This window comes from Dendrobates tinctorius, unplaced genomic scaffold (assembly GCF_039654945.1).
Source record: "Dendrobates tinctorius isolate UK_male_01 unplaced genomic scaffold, ASM3965494v1 ptg000021l, whole genome shotgun sequence".
Classification (NCBI taxonomy): Eukaryota; Metazoa; Chordata; class Amphibia; order Anura; family Dendrobatidae; genus Dendrobates; species Dendrobates tinctorius.
In genome coordinates this window covers 43,405,664-43,421,675 of record NW_027361689.1, presented here as the reverse complement: position 1 = coordinate 43,421,675, position 16,012 = coordinate 43,405,664, and the positions used below count along the sequence as shown (strand labels likewise).

General features: G+C 43.5%; 2 protein-coding genes across 14 annotated transcripts in view; one reads left to right on the top strand and one right to left on the bottom strand.

Annotated features, from left to right (window-relative positions):
• LOC141083857 (protein FAM228B-like) overlaps positions 1-9,918 on the top strand; it is a 282,247-nt gene extending 272,329 nt beyond the window's left edge. For 4 of the 8 annotated variants that reach the window (XM_073568333.1, XM_073568328.1, XM_073568331.1 and 1 more), the window contains 3 exons: positions 8,616-8,706; positions 8,934-9,078; positions 9,625-9,918. In XM_073568333.1, coding sequence (XP_073424434.1) covers positions 8,616-8,706; positions 8,934-9,078; positions 9,625-9,817 — 429 coding nt within the window. In that variant the 3' untranslated portion in view covers positions 9,818-9,918. The remainder of the gene's footprint in view (positions 1-8,615; positions 8,707-8,933; positions 9,079-9,624) is intronic. The other 4 variants (XM_073568329.1, XM_073568332.1, XM_073568330.1 and 1 more) reach the window with 1 other exon arrangement.
• A 3,386-nt stretch (positions 9,919-13,304) lies between these two features.
• The window catches only part of LOC141083856 (intersectin-2-like), an 80,037-nt gene continuing 77,329 nt past the window's right edge, over positions 13,305-16,012 (bottom strand). For all 6 annotated transcript variants that reach the window (XR_012230841.1, XR_012230843.1, XR_012230842.1 and 3 more), the window contains one exon: positions 13,305-14,876. Coding sequence is in view for 1 of the 6 variants with exons in the window: in XM_073568327.1 (XP_073424428.1) it covers positions 14,737-14,876 (140 nt within the window). In the remaining 5 variants the exon portion in view is untranslated. The remainder of the gene's footprint in view (positions 14,877-16,012) is intronic.

Here is a 16,012-nt window from a genome sequence, read left to right as displayed (position 1 = left end):
GTACTCCCAGGATTATGGTGTGGGGTAGCATATTGTATGTTAGCCGGACCAGCTTGGCATTACATTGATTTGGTGGTGGAACCAGTGGTGTATCCATTTCTCCAAAGTGTTCCATAGCCATTTTTTAAGACGTCAGGCCTTATGTTGCTCATGCTCCTGTTCACAACCTACATGGCATAAACATGTGACCATGACCTGCAGCATCTCCAGACTTGTCTCCCATAGAACACATCTGGGACATCATTGGTCGGCAATTGCACAAACTGCCAGCACCGGATCTTGCTAATTGTGCATTCAGTGCCGCGGAACCTTCCTCAGATGGCTAATTAATAACCTTATTGATAGCAGCCAAGGCTATAAGTGCCGGGATTTCTGCACGTGGCTCATGTTCGGTTCTGAATACATTGAGATATTTTGAAAATGTTGGTTCCATTTTTTTCATAATTTGCAGATCAATAAAAGATCTATCCCTGCTGCGCTTTCCATAATTTTTTGAGCTTTCCATTCTCTTGGGTGTTGCAATTTTAACCCCTTTACCCCCAAGGGTGGTTTGCACGTTCATGACCGGGCCAATTTTAACAATTCTGACCACTGTCCCTTTATGAGGTAATAACTCTGAAACGCTTCCATGGATTCTGACATTGTGTTCTCGTGACATATTGTACTTCATATTAGTGGTAAAATTTCATTCAAATAACTTGCATTTATTTGTGAAAAAAACGGAAATTTGGGGAAAATTTCGCAGTTTTCCAACTTTGAATTTTTATGCCCTTAAATCACAGAGATATGGCACACAAAAAACTTAATAAGTAACATTTCCCACATGTTTACTTTACATCAGCACAATTTTGGAACCCAGATTTTTTTTTGTTAGGAAGTTATAAGGGTTAAAAGTTAACCAGCGATTTCTCATTTTTGCAACACCATTTTATTTTTACGGACCACATCACATTTGAAGTCACTTTGAGGGGTCTATATGATACAAAATCCCCAAAAGTGACACCATTCTAAAAACTGCACCCCTCAAGGTGGTCAAAACCACATTCAAGAAGTTTATTAACCCTTCAGGTGCTTCACAGGAATTTTTTGAATGTTTAAAAAAAAAAATGAACATTTAACTTTTTTTCACAAAAAAAAATTACTTCAGGTCCAATTTTTTTTATTTTACCAAGGGTAACAGGAGAAATTAGACTGCAAAAGTTATTGTGCAGTTTGTCCTGAGTTCGCTGTTACCTGACATGTTGGGGGGAACCACTGTTTTGGCGCATGGCAGAGCTCAGAAGGGAAGAAGCGCCGTTTGACTTTTTCAATGCAAAATTGGCTGGAATTCAGATCGGACGCCAAGTCACGTTTGGAGAGCCCCTGATGTACCTAAACAGGGGAAACCCCCCACAAGTGACCCCATTTTGGAAACTAGACCCCCCAAGGAACTTATTTAGATATGTGGTGAGAACTTTGAATCCACAAGGGCTTCACGGAAGTTTATAACGTACAGCCGTGCAATTAAAAAATCATATTTTTTTCACAAAAATTCTTTTCACGCTCAATTTTTATTTTTCCAACGGTAACAGGACCTCAAAAGTTGTGCAATTTGTCCTGAGTACGCTGATACCCCATATGTGGGGGTAAACCACTATTTAGGCGCATGGCAGAGCTCGGAAGGGAAGCCGTGCCATTTGACTTTGTTGGCTGGAATTGGGATTGGACGCTATGCCGCGTTTGGAAAGCCCCTGATGTGCCTAAACAGTGGAAACCCCCGACAAATGACAACATTTTGGAAACTAGACCCCCTAAGGAACTTATCTAGATGTGTGGTGAGCACTTTGAACCCCCCAGTGCTTCATAGAAGCTTATAATGCCCAGGCATGAAAATAAAAAAATCATATTTTTTCCACAAACATGATCTTTTAGTCCCCAATTTTTTTATTTTCCCAAGGGTAACAGGAGAAATTGGACCCCAACAGTTGTTGTCCAATTTGTCCTCAGTCCGCTGATACCCCAATGTGGGAGAAAACTACTGTGTGGGCACACGTCGGGGCTCGGAAGGGAAGTAGTGACGTTTTGGAATGCAGACTTTGATGGAATGGTTTGCGGGTGTCATGTCACGTTTGGAGAGCCTCTGATGTGCCTAAACTGTTGAAACTCCCCACAAGTGACCCCATTTTGGAAACTAGACCCCCCACGGAACTTATCTAGATGTGTGGTGAGCACTTTGAACCCCCAAGTGCTTCACAGAAGTTCATAACGTCCGGGCATGAAAATAAAAAAATCATTTTTTTCCACAAAAATGATATTTTTGCCCCCAATGTTTTATTTTCCTAAGGGCAACAGGAGAAATAGGACCCCAAAAGTTGTTTTGCAATTTGTCCTGAGTATGCTGATACCCTATATGTGGGGGTAAACCACTGTTTGGGCACATGGCAGAGCTTGGAAGGGAAGGAGCACCATTTGACTTTTTCAACGCAGAATTGGCTGGAATGGAGATCAGACGCCATGTTGCGTTTGGAGAGCACCTGATGTGCCCAAACAGTGGAACCCCCAATTCTAACTCCAACCCTAACCCCAACACACCCCTAACCCTAATCTCAGCCCTAACCCTAGCCCTAATGGGAAAATGGAAATACATTTTTTTTTAATTTTATTATTTTTCCCTAACTAAGGGGGTGATAACGGGGGGTTTTATTTACTATTTATGGCGGGTTTTTATGTTTGGCAACTGTCATACGCTAAAAGGCCCTTTTTATTGTAAAAATAGTTTTTGCATCGCCACATATTGAGAGCTATAATTTTTCCGTATTTTGACCCACCGAGTCATGTGGGGTCTTATTCTTTGCGGGACGAGTTGACGTTTTTATTGGTACCATTTTCGGGCGCTTGACTTTTTTGATCGCTTTTTATTCCAATTTTTGGGATGCAGAATGAACAAAAACCAGCATTTCAAGAATTTCTTTTGGGGGGTGCGTTTACACCGTTCCGCGTGCAGTAAAATTGATAAGGCGGTTTTATTCTTCGGGTCAGTACGATTACAGAGATACCTCATGTATGTGTTTTTTTTATGTTTTGGCGGTTTTATGCAATGAAAACAATTTTATATAAAAAATAATTATTTTTGCATTGCTTTATTCTGCGAGCTATAACTTTATTTTTTCGCTGATGACGCTGTATGGCGGCTCGTTTTTTGTGGGACAAGATGACGTTTTCAGCGGTACCATGGATATTTATATGCGTCTTTTTGATCGCGCGTTATTGAACTTTTTGTTCGGCGGTATGATAAATAAATCATTTTTTGCTTTTATTTTTATTTTTTAAGGGGTTCGGTAAAGGGGTTAACTAGTGGGACAGTTTTATAGGGCGGGTCGTTATGGACGCGGTGATACCAAATATGTGTACTTTTATTTATTTTTTTTATTTCCAAAAAATGAATTTAGTAGATTTTTTTTCTTTTTAATTTATTTAGCGATTCTTTATAAATTATTTTTGCACTTTTTTTTTACTTTATTACAATGTCCCAGGGGGCATAACTGTCATGTGACAGATCGCTGATCTGTCACATCACAGATCGCTGTGACAGATCAGTGATCTGTCGCATGTATTGAAGCAGACTTCCTCATGCCTGCGCTTTGCAGGCACTGAGGAAGCCAGCTCCCTGCAGGCCCCCGTCGCCAACTTGGATCCGGGGACCTGCAGGGAAGGAGCCCCCCCGCAGCAGCGCTGCACATTGCACTGCTGTGGGGGGCTCAGGGAAGCACGGAGGGAGCCCCCTCCCTGCCGATGCTTCACTTTAACCCCCGGTACACCGCGATAGTGTTTGATTGCGGTGTGCAAGGGGTTAACGTGTCAGAGGCGGTCCGTGACGGCCCCTGACACCCAGTACCGGCTGTCAGCTGTGATAATCAGCTGACACCCGGCCGCGATCAGCTGCGCTCCCCCCGTGAGCGCAGCTGATCGCGCTAGACGTACTATCCCGTCCATGGGCATAGGGGCCCAGGGGTCCCATGGACGGGATAGTACGTCTGATGTCAGAAAGGGGTTAATGTTGGAGTATAAATAAAGAAAAAATATTGCTACCCTTTAAATGTTGATTGAAATGGCTTAAGGAAAACAAAAGAAATTTTTACTAATAATTCTGCAAAATTGGATAATACTTTTAATACTGTGTTTGTAGGGTTAGTCTTCTTGCTAACCCACACAGAAGAGCATTTTTTGTCTCTCTTTCATAGCCAGTGGCGGGGGGTGAACTTTTGAAGGCTTCTTGGTATAATAATCTGCATAAAGTATTAATAAGGAGAAAGGAGAAAACACGGGTATTACATACCTGGAAATGTGTTTTTTCATGATCCATGACGGCACCACGAGAGAGAGGTGATCCGCCCTTCAAGGACAGGAAACCTTCAAGATAAAGAGGGCCGCTCCTCCGCATTTGTTTTTTGTACAGAGTTTGAGAGGAACTCCGCAGATTAGTGTACATTCAAATAATACATCCATTTATTTCTTACAATTCTAGTTACCTACACCCAAGGGAGTGCCTAACCATAACGATGCATTGAATCAATAACGTGATCAATAGGGAGCGAATATAAGGGTGCCATCATGGATCATGAAAAACCACACTACCAGGTACATAATACCCTTGTTTTTCCTTCACCCATGATGACACCACAAGAAAATTACAGAAATTTGTAGTTTTTTTTAGGGAGGGATCACCGTCTGTAACACCCTTCTCCCAAATGTGAGGTCAGAGGAAGCAGACTGATCTAACCTATAATGTTTGAGGAAGGTAGACGGAGAGGACCAAGAAGCCGCCTTACAGAGCTGGTCGATGGAAGCGTCTGCTAGCTCCGCCCAGGATGTTGCCATGACTCTTGTGGAATGGGCCTCCAGACCTTCTGGAACAGTCCTGCCTGTACTACTATACGCTAGCTTAATGGCCTTTCACCCATCTAGCTTTTTAGACACCTTATGGCCCCTTCTTGACCCTTGAAACAAGGAAAACAAGGCCCTCTGCTTCCTCCAGGATCTTGTTACCTCTAGGTATTGTAGGAGACATCTCCTAACGTCAAGGCAATGAAGCTTTTCCTCCTGGTTACTAGGGTTAGGACAAAAGGATGGTAGGATTATCTCTGAGCTCTATGGAAACTTGACACCACCTTAGGAAGATAAGCTGGGTCTAACCTTAACATAACCCTATCGTCCATGACCTGGAGTGTAGAGAGGGTCTGCTGACAATGCCTGTAAGTCGCCTATTTTGCGGGCCGAAGTGAGCGCCACTAATAAGGCTGTCTTTAATGTGATAATCTTTTCTGACACTGCTCAGTAGCTCAAAGGGACTTTCTGTTAAGGCAGATAACACTAGATTTAGATCCCAAGGGGGAGGTGTAGGAGATGGGACAGAGTTTGCTCTACTACAGGCCCTGATAAACCTAGCCACCCTTCTATCGCTCGCCAGGTCACAGTGAAATAATGCCGCCACTTGAGGGTACTAACTGCTAGCCCCAACTCTAGTCCCTTTTGCAGGAACTCTAGTATGGCCACTATTGGTACTTCACCTTCCCGTATTGGCCCTGAGACAGATAAAAAATCTATTCCATATCCTCCCATAAATCTTGGTGGTTATTGGTTTTCTGCTACTAAGCAGTGTAGACACTAACCCTGCTGAGAAGCCCTTATTCTTTAGTATCAACCTCTCAAATTCCAGGCTGTTAAATGCAGCCCAGGCCTCTGGGGATGATGGAAGGGCCCCTGTGTTAGAAGGTCCTGGTCCTCTTGGAGTACCCATGGATCAGACATGGACATAGTCCTTAGCCAGTAGAACCATGGCCTTTTAGGCCAAAACTGGGCTATTAAAATTACTCTGGCCTTGTCTTCTCTGATCTGCCTCAGTACTGCTGGTAAGAGGCATATTGGAGGGAAAGCATACAGGAGTCCCGATGTCCACTCTATTCTGAAGGTGTCCACTGCCAACTGTCTGTCTGCTGGACTTAAGGAACAAAACTTCTGAACCCTTCTGTTGGCTATTGAAGCAAAGAGATTTATTTTGTGCCGACCCCACATGTCCACTATCCGATTGAAAATGGACTTTTTTTTTTAGGGACCATTCTCCTTGTCTCAAGCGATTGCGACTTAAAAAGTCTGCCTTCAGGAAGTCTACTCCTCCAGTATGCAGGGCCGATAATGAGAGGAAATGATGTTCTGCCAGACATAGAATCCTCTCTGTTATCTGCATCAGCCTTAGAGAACAGGTGCCCCCCTGGTGATTTATATAGGCCACCATTGACTGGTTGTCCGACAGGACTCTCGCATGCTGACCCTGTAAATGCAGTAACAGCCCCTTGAGTGCCTTTTCGACTGCCAGCATTTCCCACTCGTTTGAGGATAGGCCTCTTTCTTCCTGGGACCAGGGATTCTGGAGCAATATGGTATCTAGGTGGACTCCCCACCCCCCGGGACTGGCGTCCGTTGTGACTATCCTGGAGGCTCTGTATGTCCATGGTACTACTCTTGGGGCGGACTCGATTTGCAACCACTACCTGAGTGACTGAACTACAGAGCTTGGGAGAGTAAGCTTCCGCTCTAACTGCTTCTGTAGTACTAGGTCGTTCTGTAGTATGCACCACTGTAATTCCCTCGTATGGAACCGAGCCCATTTCACTGCTGGTATGCAGGAGGTTAGGGACCCCAACAACGACATTGCTTCCCATGGTAGACCGGATGGCCTTTATAAGTCTGTCTGTAGCCTCTACTGGAAATGTCACTTCGTCATCTGAACTACTGTCAGAGTATCGTGACTGATCTGAGTCCTCCTGCTCTGACCCCATGGAGTCCTCCTGAGATACAAACGAGGGGCTGGACTTGTCTCTCCCCTTGTTGTTCATGTCCGTTGGGGCCTGTAGAGCCCTGACTGACCTGCAAACCTCTGATTGTATGAAGGATCTTAGATTTGCAGAAAAGGAGGGAGTCTCAGCAATCGTCCTGTCAATACAGTCTTGACAGTCTCTTATCCCAAGATGCTGTCAGCTGACGTCTACATAGGGGACATTCTTTGTTTTTGGTTTTTGACTTGCTCTTTTTAGGGACTCCCTATACTCCACCCCACCAATATATAAAAAAAGAGGGGAGAGTAGGAGATGGAGAGAAGAGAAAGAGGACATTAGTGTTACTGTAGCTTTCTCAGAGATCACTCACCACACGGACGCTTCAACGGGTACCAGATCCGGAGGATGAATGGTGCTCTCAATGTCTCCCAGTGAGGATATGGATCCCTCCTTTCTGGAACCACGAAGATCCGCCCGTGCCCTGCCCGAGCAGCCCCCTCTGCTTCTACGGCGTGATCGTTTTTTTCTTGTGAATGTGACCGCTTGTCTGGCTCCTGCTGCTGGTGAGGCTACAAGTGCTCAGGCGAAAAGGCCTCCTGGTTTGCCCATGCCCGCACCTCTGCCTGCACCTTTAATACCTGTACAGATTGGCACCACCTGGCTATTAGCCCAGCCACACCCTATGTGCGCCGCCAGGCCCCATGCTCATGGTCACCTCGGTGCATGCTCCCCCAAGGCAACCCCTTAGAGGTGGATCACACGTCCGTCAAAATCCGCCGTTTTGCAAAAAAAAAATGGATCCGCCAAAAAAACGGATCCGGTAGCATCTGTTTGTGGCAAAACGGAAACGGATCCGTTTTTTCACACTTTGGCAGACGCCAAAAAATGGAAATATGAAACAAGCTTTAGCGTGCGCTCTTGCCCTGTTCCTGCGCGCCAGCCTCCAGCTCCGGTGCGCGCGCTCTCCAGAGGTACTCCAGGGAGGGCGCAGACAGGGGCTTCCACCCAGGCTCTGATCCACTTGTCGCCTGGTAGTCTCGCTCAACAAGGAGGACATGATAACGTGGCCTCTGTGGAGCTTAATTCACCCGGGCACCGATGTGCCTCACGGGCTGCATGGCCACCATTTGTCAACAGGGAGGGAACAGTAAATGTGGCCTCCGAGGACTTCCTTGATGTATCTTGCGGGCTGCATGCACCAGGGAGGGTACACAAACGTGGCCTCCGAGGCTCCCATCTTCACCCGGGCATTGCCTCACTGGCTGTGGCTATGCTTCGCTCAGGGAGGGCACGGTAAAACGTGGCCTCCGAGGTGACTTCTGACACCTGGTGATGGATGCAGCAGGCCGTTGCTTGCCATAACCCATCTGACCAAGGCCCGGGCATCCTCTTCAGTCTTCAAGCTTTGCTCTTGAAGGTTCCCTTATTTTACTTTAATTACTGTATTGTTAACGTTGTTACTTATGACTTGTGTTTTGAAACTGTTAAACTGTAAAGCGCTGCGGAATATGTTGGCGCTATATAAAGATTATTATTATTCCCCCATCAAGGACAGGAAACCAACTGATGCGGAGGGAGGAGCTGCCCTTTTTATCTTGAAGGTTTCCTGTCCTTGAAGGGTGGATCCCCTTTCTCTTGTGGTGCCGTCATGGGTGATGGAAAAAAGTCTTTAAACATGGAGCCATATAGGTTTGCATAAAACATTACGGCAGATTTTAATGAAGTATATTTGCAGAGTTGCTTTCTCTCAACACACATTCCCTTGTAGTGTAAAATATACCGCACATTTATTACTTTCTTGTTCAGGTTTCAACTCTGGTGTTTCCAGACCCTCTTCTCCAGCAATCTCAGAAGAGGTATGAGGAGGAGAAGACAGCCATGCACTGTGACACAGGTAAAGCATCAGGGCTACCACCAACTCCTACATGTAATTATGTAATTTATTAATAACATTTTTCTTATGGTATAGGACGAATTGTAGGCAGATGCCTATGGTACCCCTTAAGTAGAGGAATAAAACTTATGCACTTGGGTTTGACAAAAATATGAGAAGTCTGCTCCTGGGTGACCAGGGTTAGCAATATTAGGCCTCTGTCTTTTGATCTGATTCTCCTCTTAAAGGCCGGGCGTTTTTTGCCAAAGAGATCCATGAACTGACCTTGCAGAAGCTTCCTCGGGTTCCGCTGGGTCGTCAGAGCATGAATGGAGCCGAATGGCTGAAGACTCCATTAGGATACATCGAGAGTGACATCAGGCTGAAGAGCAGGTGAGGATCTTCCTGGGATCCCAGAGCAAAGTAATCCAAGTGAGGCTCTTCATGGGATCCTACAGCAAAGTAACCCGGGTGATTATCTTCCTGGGATCCCAGAACAAAGTAACCCGGGTGATTATCTTCATGGGATCCCACAGCAAAGTAACCCAGGTGAGGCTCTTCATGGGATCCCACAGCAAGTAACCGGGTGAGGATCTTCATGGGATCTGAGCGCAAATTAACTCCTCAAAGTTTTTTTTCTGCCCCCCAAATAGTAAAACTCACTTGTGAAGGGTAACCACTGCCAGCCCCATTGGAGTCACTGAGTAGCTAAATCTTTGTCTTTTTATATATATTCCACTTTCACAGATACATTGAAGTGAAAACATACACATGCACCACTTAAGCTAGTTCGATTTGTTTTAATAAAAATAGAGGTCTCAGAAAATATGGTGGTAATAAAAAAACTCTACAAATTCAAGAAGATGGCTTCCTCTAATAGGAGGGCCGTCGGCTATGGATTCATTACTGTACGAGCCATTACTTTCTAATGTCTTGCAGGCACAGAGTCAGCGGGTCCTGTAACCAGGAAAGTCTGGATTTCAAGCCATGGGTAGATACCAAATATCCCCCTGAGATCATCAGACGCGAGATGAAAATCAGTCAGAAGAGGAGGTTTCCAGAGAGACCATCGTCCCTTCCCACATACTGCAAACACTGGGGACCCGTGCCCCCAAACACCATCACAGCGTAGATGATCTGTGTGCCAAGACACTGGGGAAATGGATGACTGTGTTGGTGTAGAAGGAATAAGTTAAAAGAAAAAAAAATCAATAAAAAGGTTCCAAAACCTTAGGAATGGCTTCCTGGCTGTCACATAAAAGGACCACAGTTGTAGTTTCAGTCTGTTTGATGTGTATAAGGCAGGTTTCCTTATTCCTCTTGGGTGGGAATTGTGTCCATTTTGCCTAATAACTACCCCTCCAAAGGGGTTATTAAATACAATGCCCTCTGCCAAATACCTGTAAAGTGGAAGTAAATCATGCTAAACTCTCTGCAAAGCCAAGTTGCTGCATACTCAAGAAGTCGGTGTTTTAGCCAATATGGAAATGAGGTGTTAAGTGCTTTTGCTTGACAGAGGACTTTCTAGACACTCTGCCCACCCCCAGGTTTTTCCCCCACCAAAAACCAGCCTCTTGATAGCTCACTGTCTGATGTATTTGCCTTATATCACAGACACAGTGAGCTATCAATCAAGTTAGAAAAGCAGGCAGGGAAACAAGATGGGTAGGCAAAGGCTCAGGAAGTGCTCTGTCACGCCTAGAGCACTTAATGCCTCATTTGCATATGAACAAAAGTAATTTTTTTTTGGATATGCAACAGATAGAAATATAAAGATGTCAATAGATTTAGCTTTCAAAGAGATGCATGCACTTCAATGTTGATCTTATTGACAGATTCTCCTTAACTAAATGTTTTTTTTTAATCCTAAAGAGAGTCAGGAGCCAAACATCTTTTTTTTTTCTTTTTTTTTTTTTTTTTTATATATACATTTTAGCATCATCTCAACATGCAGAACAATCATAGATTAGCAATGCACATTCATATTGTACATCGGAAAAAAAACAATTGCCAAGTCGCAGCATCTAACAAACCGATTCCTCACTGAACCCAGTTCCTCAAACCATTTTGCCTGAGCGTAAAGTGAAGCGGTCAAAATATTAAGTTAAAAAAATACATTAATCTACCCAGTGTTAAATCAGGTCCGATAAAGGCGAGGAACGCTGTTCAGAATACTGCGTTCTGTACACTATATTAGATCCCGGTCACTCGTTAAGGCATCAATATATTATATATCGTATAACCACACAGTGCAATATGATAAAATTACACACATCTTCCTAATCATTAGAATCAAGTTTAAATTTAAGTTTGAGTTGCAAAAAGTGTAAGACATTGTTTTTATCAATATGTAAATTCCCAGCTCAGCCCCCGTAGGCAGTAAATTTCCCATATCCCAGCAGTCAGTAATATTATACATCAGTGGTGGGACCATAAGGGGTCCATGTACACCCCCCAGGTAAGGACTGAGCGGCAATAGATATGTATATGTGACAGCAGTATACAGAATTTCCATGGAATCCTCTACCAGGTTAAACTTTTCCTGTCTGATCGTTTTTCCTTTAAGATAAGCAGTGGCACTAAAAATTTTCCTATAAACTCCTATGTATGAGCATTGAGGGATTATAGTTTGGTCTATAGCGGCTTCTGTGATGTCACCACTTCACGCGAGTCAGGGTTAAAGGGGTTGTCTCAACTTGTTACATGGCTAAAATTGCAAAGTACTTGTAAAAACAAGCAACTTTGTAATTTACCTTATTAAAAATCCACGCCATTCTCGAAAACAGAGGAATTTTGAACTTTCCAGTTTACTGCTCATTGTGTAAGTTACCGTCCCCCGCTATAATCCATCAGCAGTGGCTGGTTTCCTAGGCAAGGAGTGTGCGCTTGCAAGCACGGCTCTGAAGCTGCCTGGATCCATATGTCTCCCTGCGATCTTTCGATGCTGCAGCATAGGAGAGTGCATAGTTCAGACTAGTGGCTTCAGGCCCTATCAATCTGCAGGAGCGCACTGTTCCTGGCAAACAGAACCAGAGAAATGATCCCGATCCTGAATATAGATGAGACAACCCCTTTAAGGAAAGTAGAGTGCAGCACTGACTGCTTTGGTGTAACATGTACTATCTAGTAAGGAAAGTCCTATGGTTTTTTTGCATGCATTTCATATATTTTAAGGTCACAACACATTAAGTGGATTTCAAGACTCTGCTCTCAATTTACAAGCGGTAATGGTTTAGATCAAGATTATGATCATTTTGTCTTTGCTATTTTACATGTACTGGCTTTGTGTTATTCTGCAGAGCAGCTTATGTAGACAAGCAGCTGCAGTGTAAAGCATGGATAAGGGACAGCAGCTTGATGAGGCAATAGGTTTGGTTTAGATTACCTAAGACTAACAGAGAATGTAGCTAAGCTGGAGTCTACAATTATAACTGCATTCTGCTTGAAAAACTCAGTTCTTGAATGTCTCAAATAAGTCCGTGTGAACATTGCCTTAGGTTAGCGTTGGAGCTGTCTCTCCAATACCTTTGGAGTCCTATGCTCCCTTTTTTGTCACACAAGGCACAATGGGTGATATGCATTAGGACATGACAAACTGAGCCCTTGTACTATTAAGATGTGGTAGAGGGATTTTCAGCCTGGGATTTAGGTTCCGCCATGGGTACTCACAAGACCCTTCACCTAGTCTACTGTGAATTATCAAATAGCATTATTAATAGCAGTTAGATGAAAACGTGATCTTCTAAAGAAGAAATTTCCCCTTTATTAGACAGAACGAAGAGCTACTTTGTATGAGTTCAGTGTTGTCAGACTCCAGCTGTCCTTATATTACAAGGATGCCCATACATATAACACCCTGTAATACTGGCTTGTGTTATTCAAAAGAACGAGCAGCCCTGTAATACAAGGACGGATTTGTAATACCAGACCCTAGAACCAGTCTTATAATAATGCCCGTCTGATCGTGGCTTCATCCTGTGTGATTAGCAATTTGCCATGGGGGATAGGCGCGAGGCCGGGGACTGTGTTTTGAAAGGGAAGTATACTGGGGATTTGTGTGGTAGATGACGTGGGATAACCAAGGTAATTTTATATTCAGGAATCACCAACCAGACATTCTGAATTCCATCTTCCCATTTTCTATCAATATTAAAGTATTATAAAGTAGGGACTATCTACAGCCACACACAGTAACAGGGCTGGAGTGTGACCCATCTCTCCCAGCAAAGTATAACATTTTACAGACTTTTCTTTGGAAAACAAAACAGGAGTTAATGAGGATATTAACGTCAGGATTTACAGATTTTGGTAATGTCCCTTTAACCTGATGTTAAAGCAACCTATAATGATGAAGCGGATATTTTTCTTCATATTGTGTGTTACCTAATGGTTTTTCTTTTGTCTCCATCTCTCATAAAATTCTGGCTGGGAAACAGCTTGCTGCACCAGGAACCCTTCTCTACCTCCAAGAAAACCGCACCTTTCCCCTTTCATTAAACCACCTCCGTGCGTTGAGGAGGGTCTAATTTCTGCAAGTCTGAATAACACTTTTTCCCCCCCCCCTTGTTACAATTTAAGTTTTATATTCCTTTTTAAATAAGCACAATAGTGCTCAGTGGTACAGCGCCCCTAGTGGTCATTTTATTTATGCTGATGATGCAAGATAATGAAAATTATTTACAAAACTCGTCGACGTTACACATAAAACTATCATATTCTGAAATCCGCTCTGGATAGGTGTAAGGGTACGGCCGCATTCACATCATGTTTAGAGCCTAGGTCCAAGGTATGGAGGATCTCCCAAAGATCTGATGGAAAGCCGCAGCGTACACCACTACCAACACATACAGTGGAATACCATTGACACCCACTGAAAATGTTTGAAGGAAGTAATTTCCCATTTTACTCCATAATACAAATAAAAAGGGTATACCAACATATCCGACGCCAACACATCAAAAGAACACTCTTTTGACCTCCGTCAGATATATATATATATATATATACAGTAGCTCTATGGATACATTTGGCATAAATACGGAGCTCCGTCTTTTCCCCTCCGTCTTATAGGCTCTAATCATGATGGGAACAAAGCCTCAAACATAACGCAATGGAAAAAGCAAAAAGTTTGCCAGATTAATCCCCATTAGCAGAATTATGAGTGCAGCTATGGGTGTGAATGGAGTATGATGATGTAACTAATTACCAAGTTACTCAACATTATACACACACAGGCCTAACCTGTAATAATGAGCCAATAAGTGTAAATTAACAATTAATGCATTGTAGTATGTCCTTGCAGCAGCTCCAGCGTCGCCTCCCAGTAGCGATACTTTATAAAGACATCTACAACACTAAATGTTACCAGATCCTGATCTTTCGAGGCCTGTCCAAATCAGCATGAAAATGACGTAAAACAAACCTGTCCCTTTAAGAGGAAGTCATATCAGACAATGGTATTCATCACTTCATAAATATATTAAAAAAAAAATATCCCAGTGTATCCGTCATATAGAAATATATACACGACTATAAATATAGAATTTTAGCTGCTTCACGTCTTCATTCTTTTCACGCTCAAGATTCTTACAAAATTAGGGGGTTTTTTCCCCCCTAAATCTAAGTTTCCACCTCGTTTTTACGAATCCATAAAAATGTTTAGATTTCTTTTTTATTCCTTTAATATAATGCAAAAAAAAATAAAATAAAAAAAATTAGATCATAAATTATCCTATTCCCATGGGGAAGCTCGGTAGGTAATAATGAGGACCTTCGTTATCATGGCACCAGATATGTGCCATGTCTGCTCTCAAAGAAGATCAATATGTTTCCTTCCCCCTGGCACCAACGAAAAGAAACGGTTAAAAACGGACCCTTAAAATGTTTGAAAACATAAAGCGCAGCGGTTCTGCGTGGTACAAGGCACTGTGATTGTGAATCCCGCATTTGCATAGGTCAGTAGCAGAGGACTGTGAAGTCTGTGGACAGTTTTGCGCTCTGGAGCTTTAGCGTATGCCCACACAACTGACTGTAAGGGGCGCTGTTTGTCATTCAGAATAGCTGCAGGTCGAGCCGTACGAACACCTCCCCCGTTGGCACCTCGTGTAGGAGCAGACGTTTGGTGGACGGGCCTTTGCTCTCTTGTTCTGACCTGATCTTCGCTACTGGAATCTCAGTGCGGCCCAGAAAGTCTGAAAAAAAAAAAAAAAAAGATTATTACATTTACAGGGGCAAGATGATAATTTAGATTTTGAGTTCTCATGTGAATGTGGCTTAGAGAGAAGCCCTGTTTTCTATGCTGTAGATGTAGCAGAGCTCAAATGCTGAGTTGTTTATAACACCGCCCAAACCACTGATTGACAGCTTCCTGTGTACGCTGTCAGCAAGCTGCCAATCAGTGGTGGGGGTGGGGTTACACAGATTAGCTGGACTGACTGGCACATGACACCTCGTCCTGCAGTGATAATCTCCTGCTGATAAAACACTGATTGCACTGAAACTAGAGCAAGCTGCTAAGCAAGTGACAAATCACTGCCTGCTCTCTGACCCTAGATCATGCTGCTCTCAGATTAAATCTGCTGACAGACTCCCTTTAAGGGGTCTCCAGGGAAACATTCTGCTGTGACCTACAGCTGTAATCTTGGGGGAACCTCAGCAGTGAGTGTTACATTTCCCTGCATTGCCCCTTTTCACTGTGTTTGATAAAAATCAACAGACTGTTGAATGTTCTATACATGTGTCACAGCAGTTCTCCGATTAGGGTAATGAATGAGGGACTGCTCTTTTTAAAAGTAGATGCAAATGTTATTTTTGGGACCTAACTTGAGAATGGAGAGGCGTTTGGCTCAACCACATTTGAAACCACCATAGAAATGGAGAAAGTGGACGATAAAAGGCCCCCTTTACATTCAAAGCGGTGTGAGACAGGGCCTTGTTTTTGAGACAGGAATGGGTACCAAAAGTGGTCCCACTTCTATTAGACATTTAGGGCATATGTTGTACATATACCATAACTGTCAGATACAGGAACATCCCCCTCTAATTCAGAAATCACGTTTGTGCATCCTGTAGAGTTTAAGTTGACTTTGTATAGAACCCACTTGACCAACTGGCTGGGTGACTACCATTTCACATCATCCAGGTAGATTCTGCGGTAGACACTTGATTGCAACAATTGACAGACGCATTTGTGACTGATGCAGACAGTCGCAATGCAACACCATCGGGTAACAATGCCATCAGGATGTCAGATGACACGTCATCCTATAGCTTTAGCTTAAAAGATCTTGACAGGAGAAGCCTTGGCTCTTGCAGAGGGAGAAAAAAA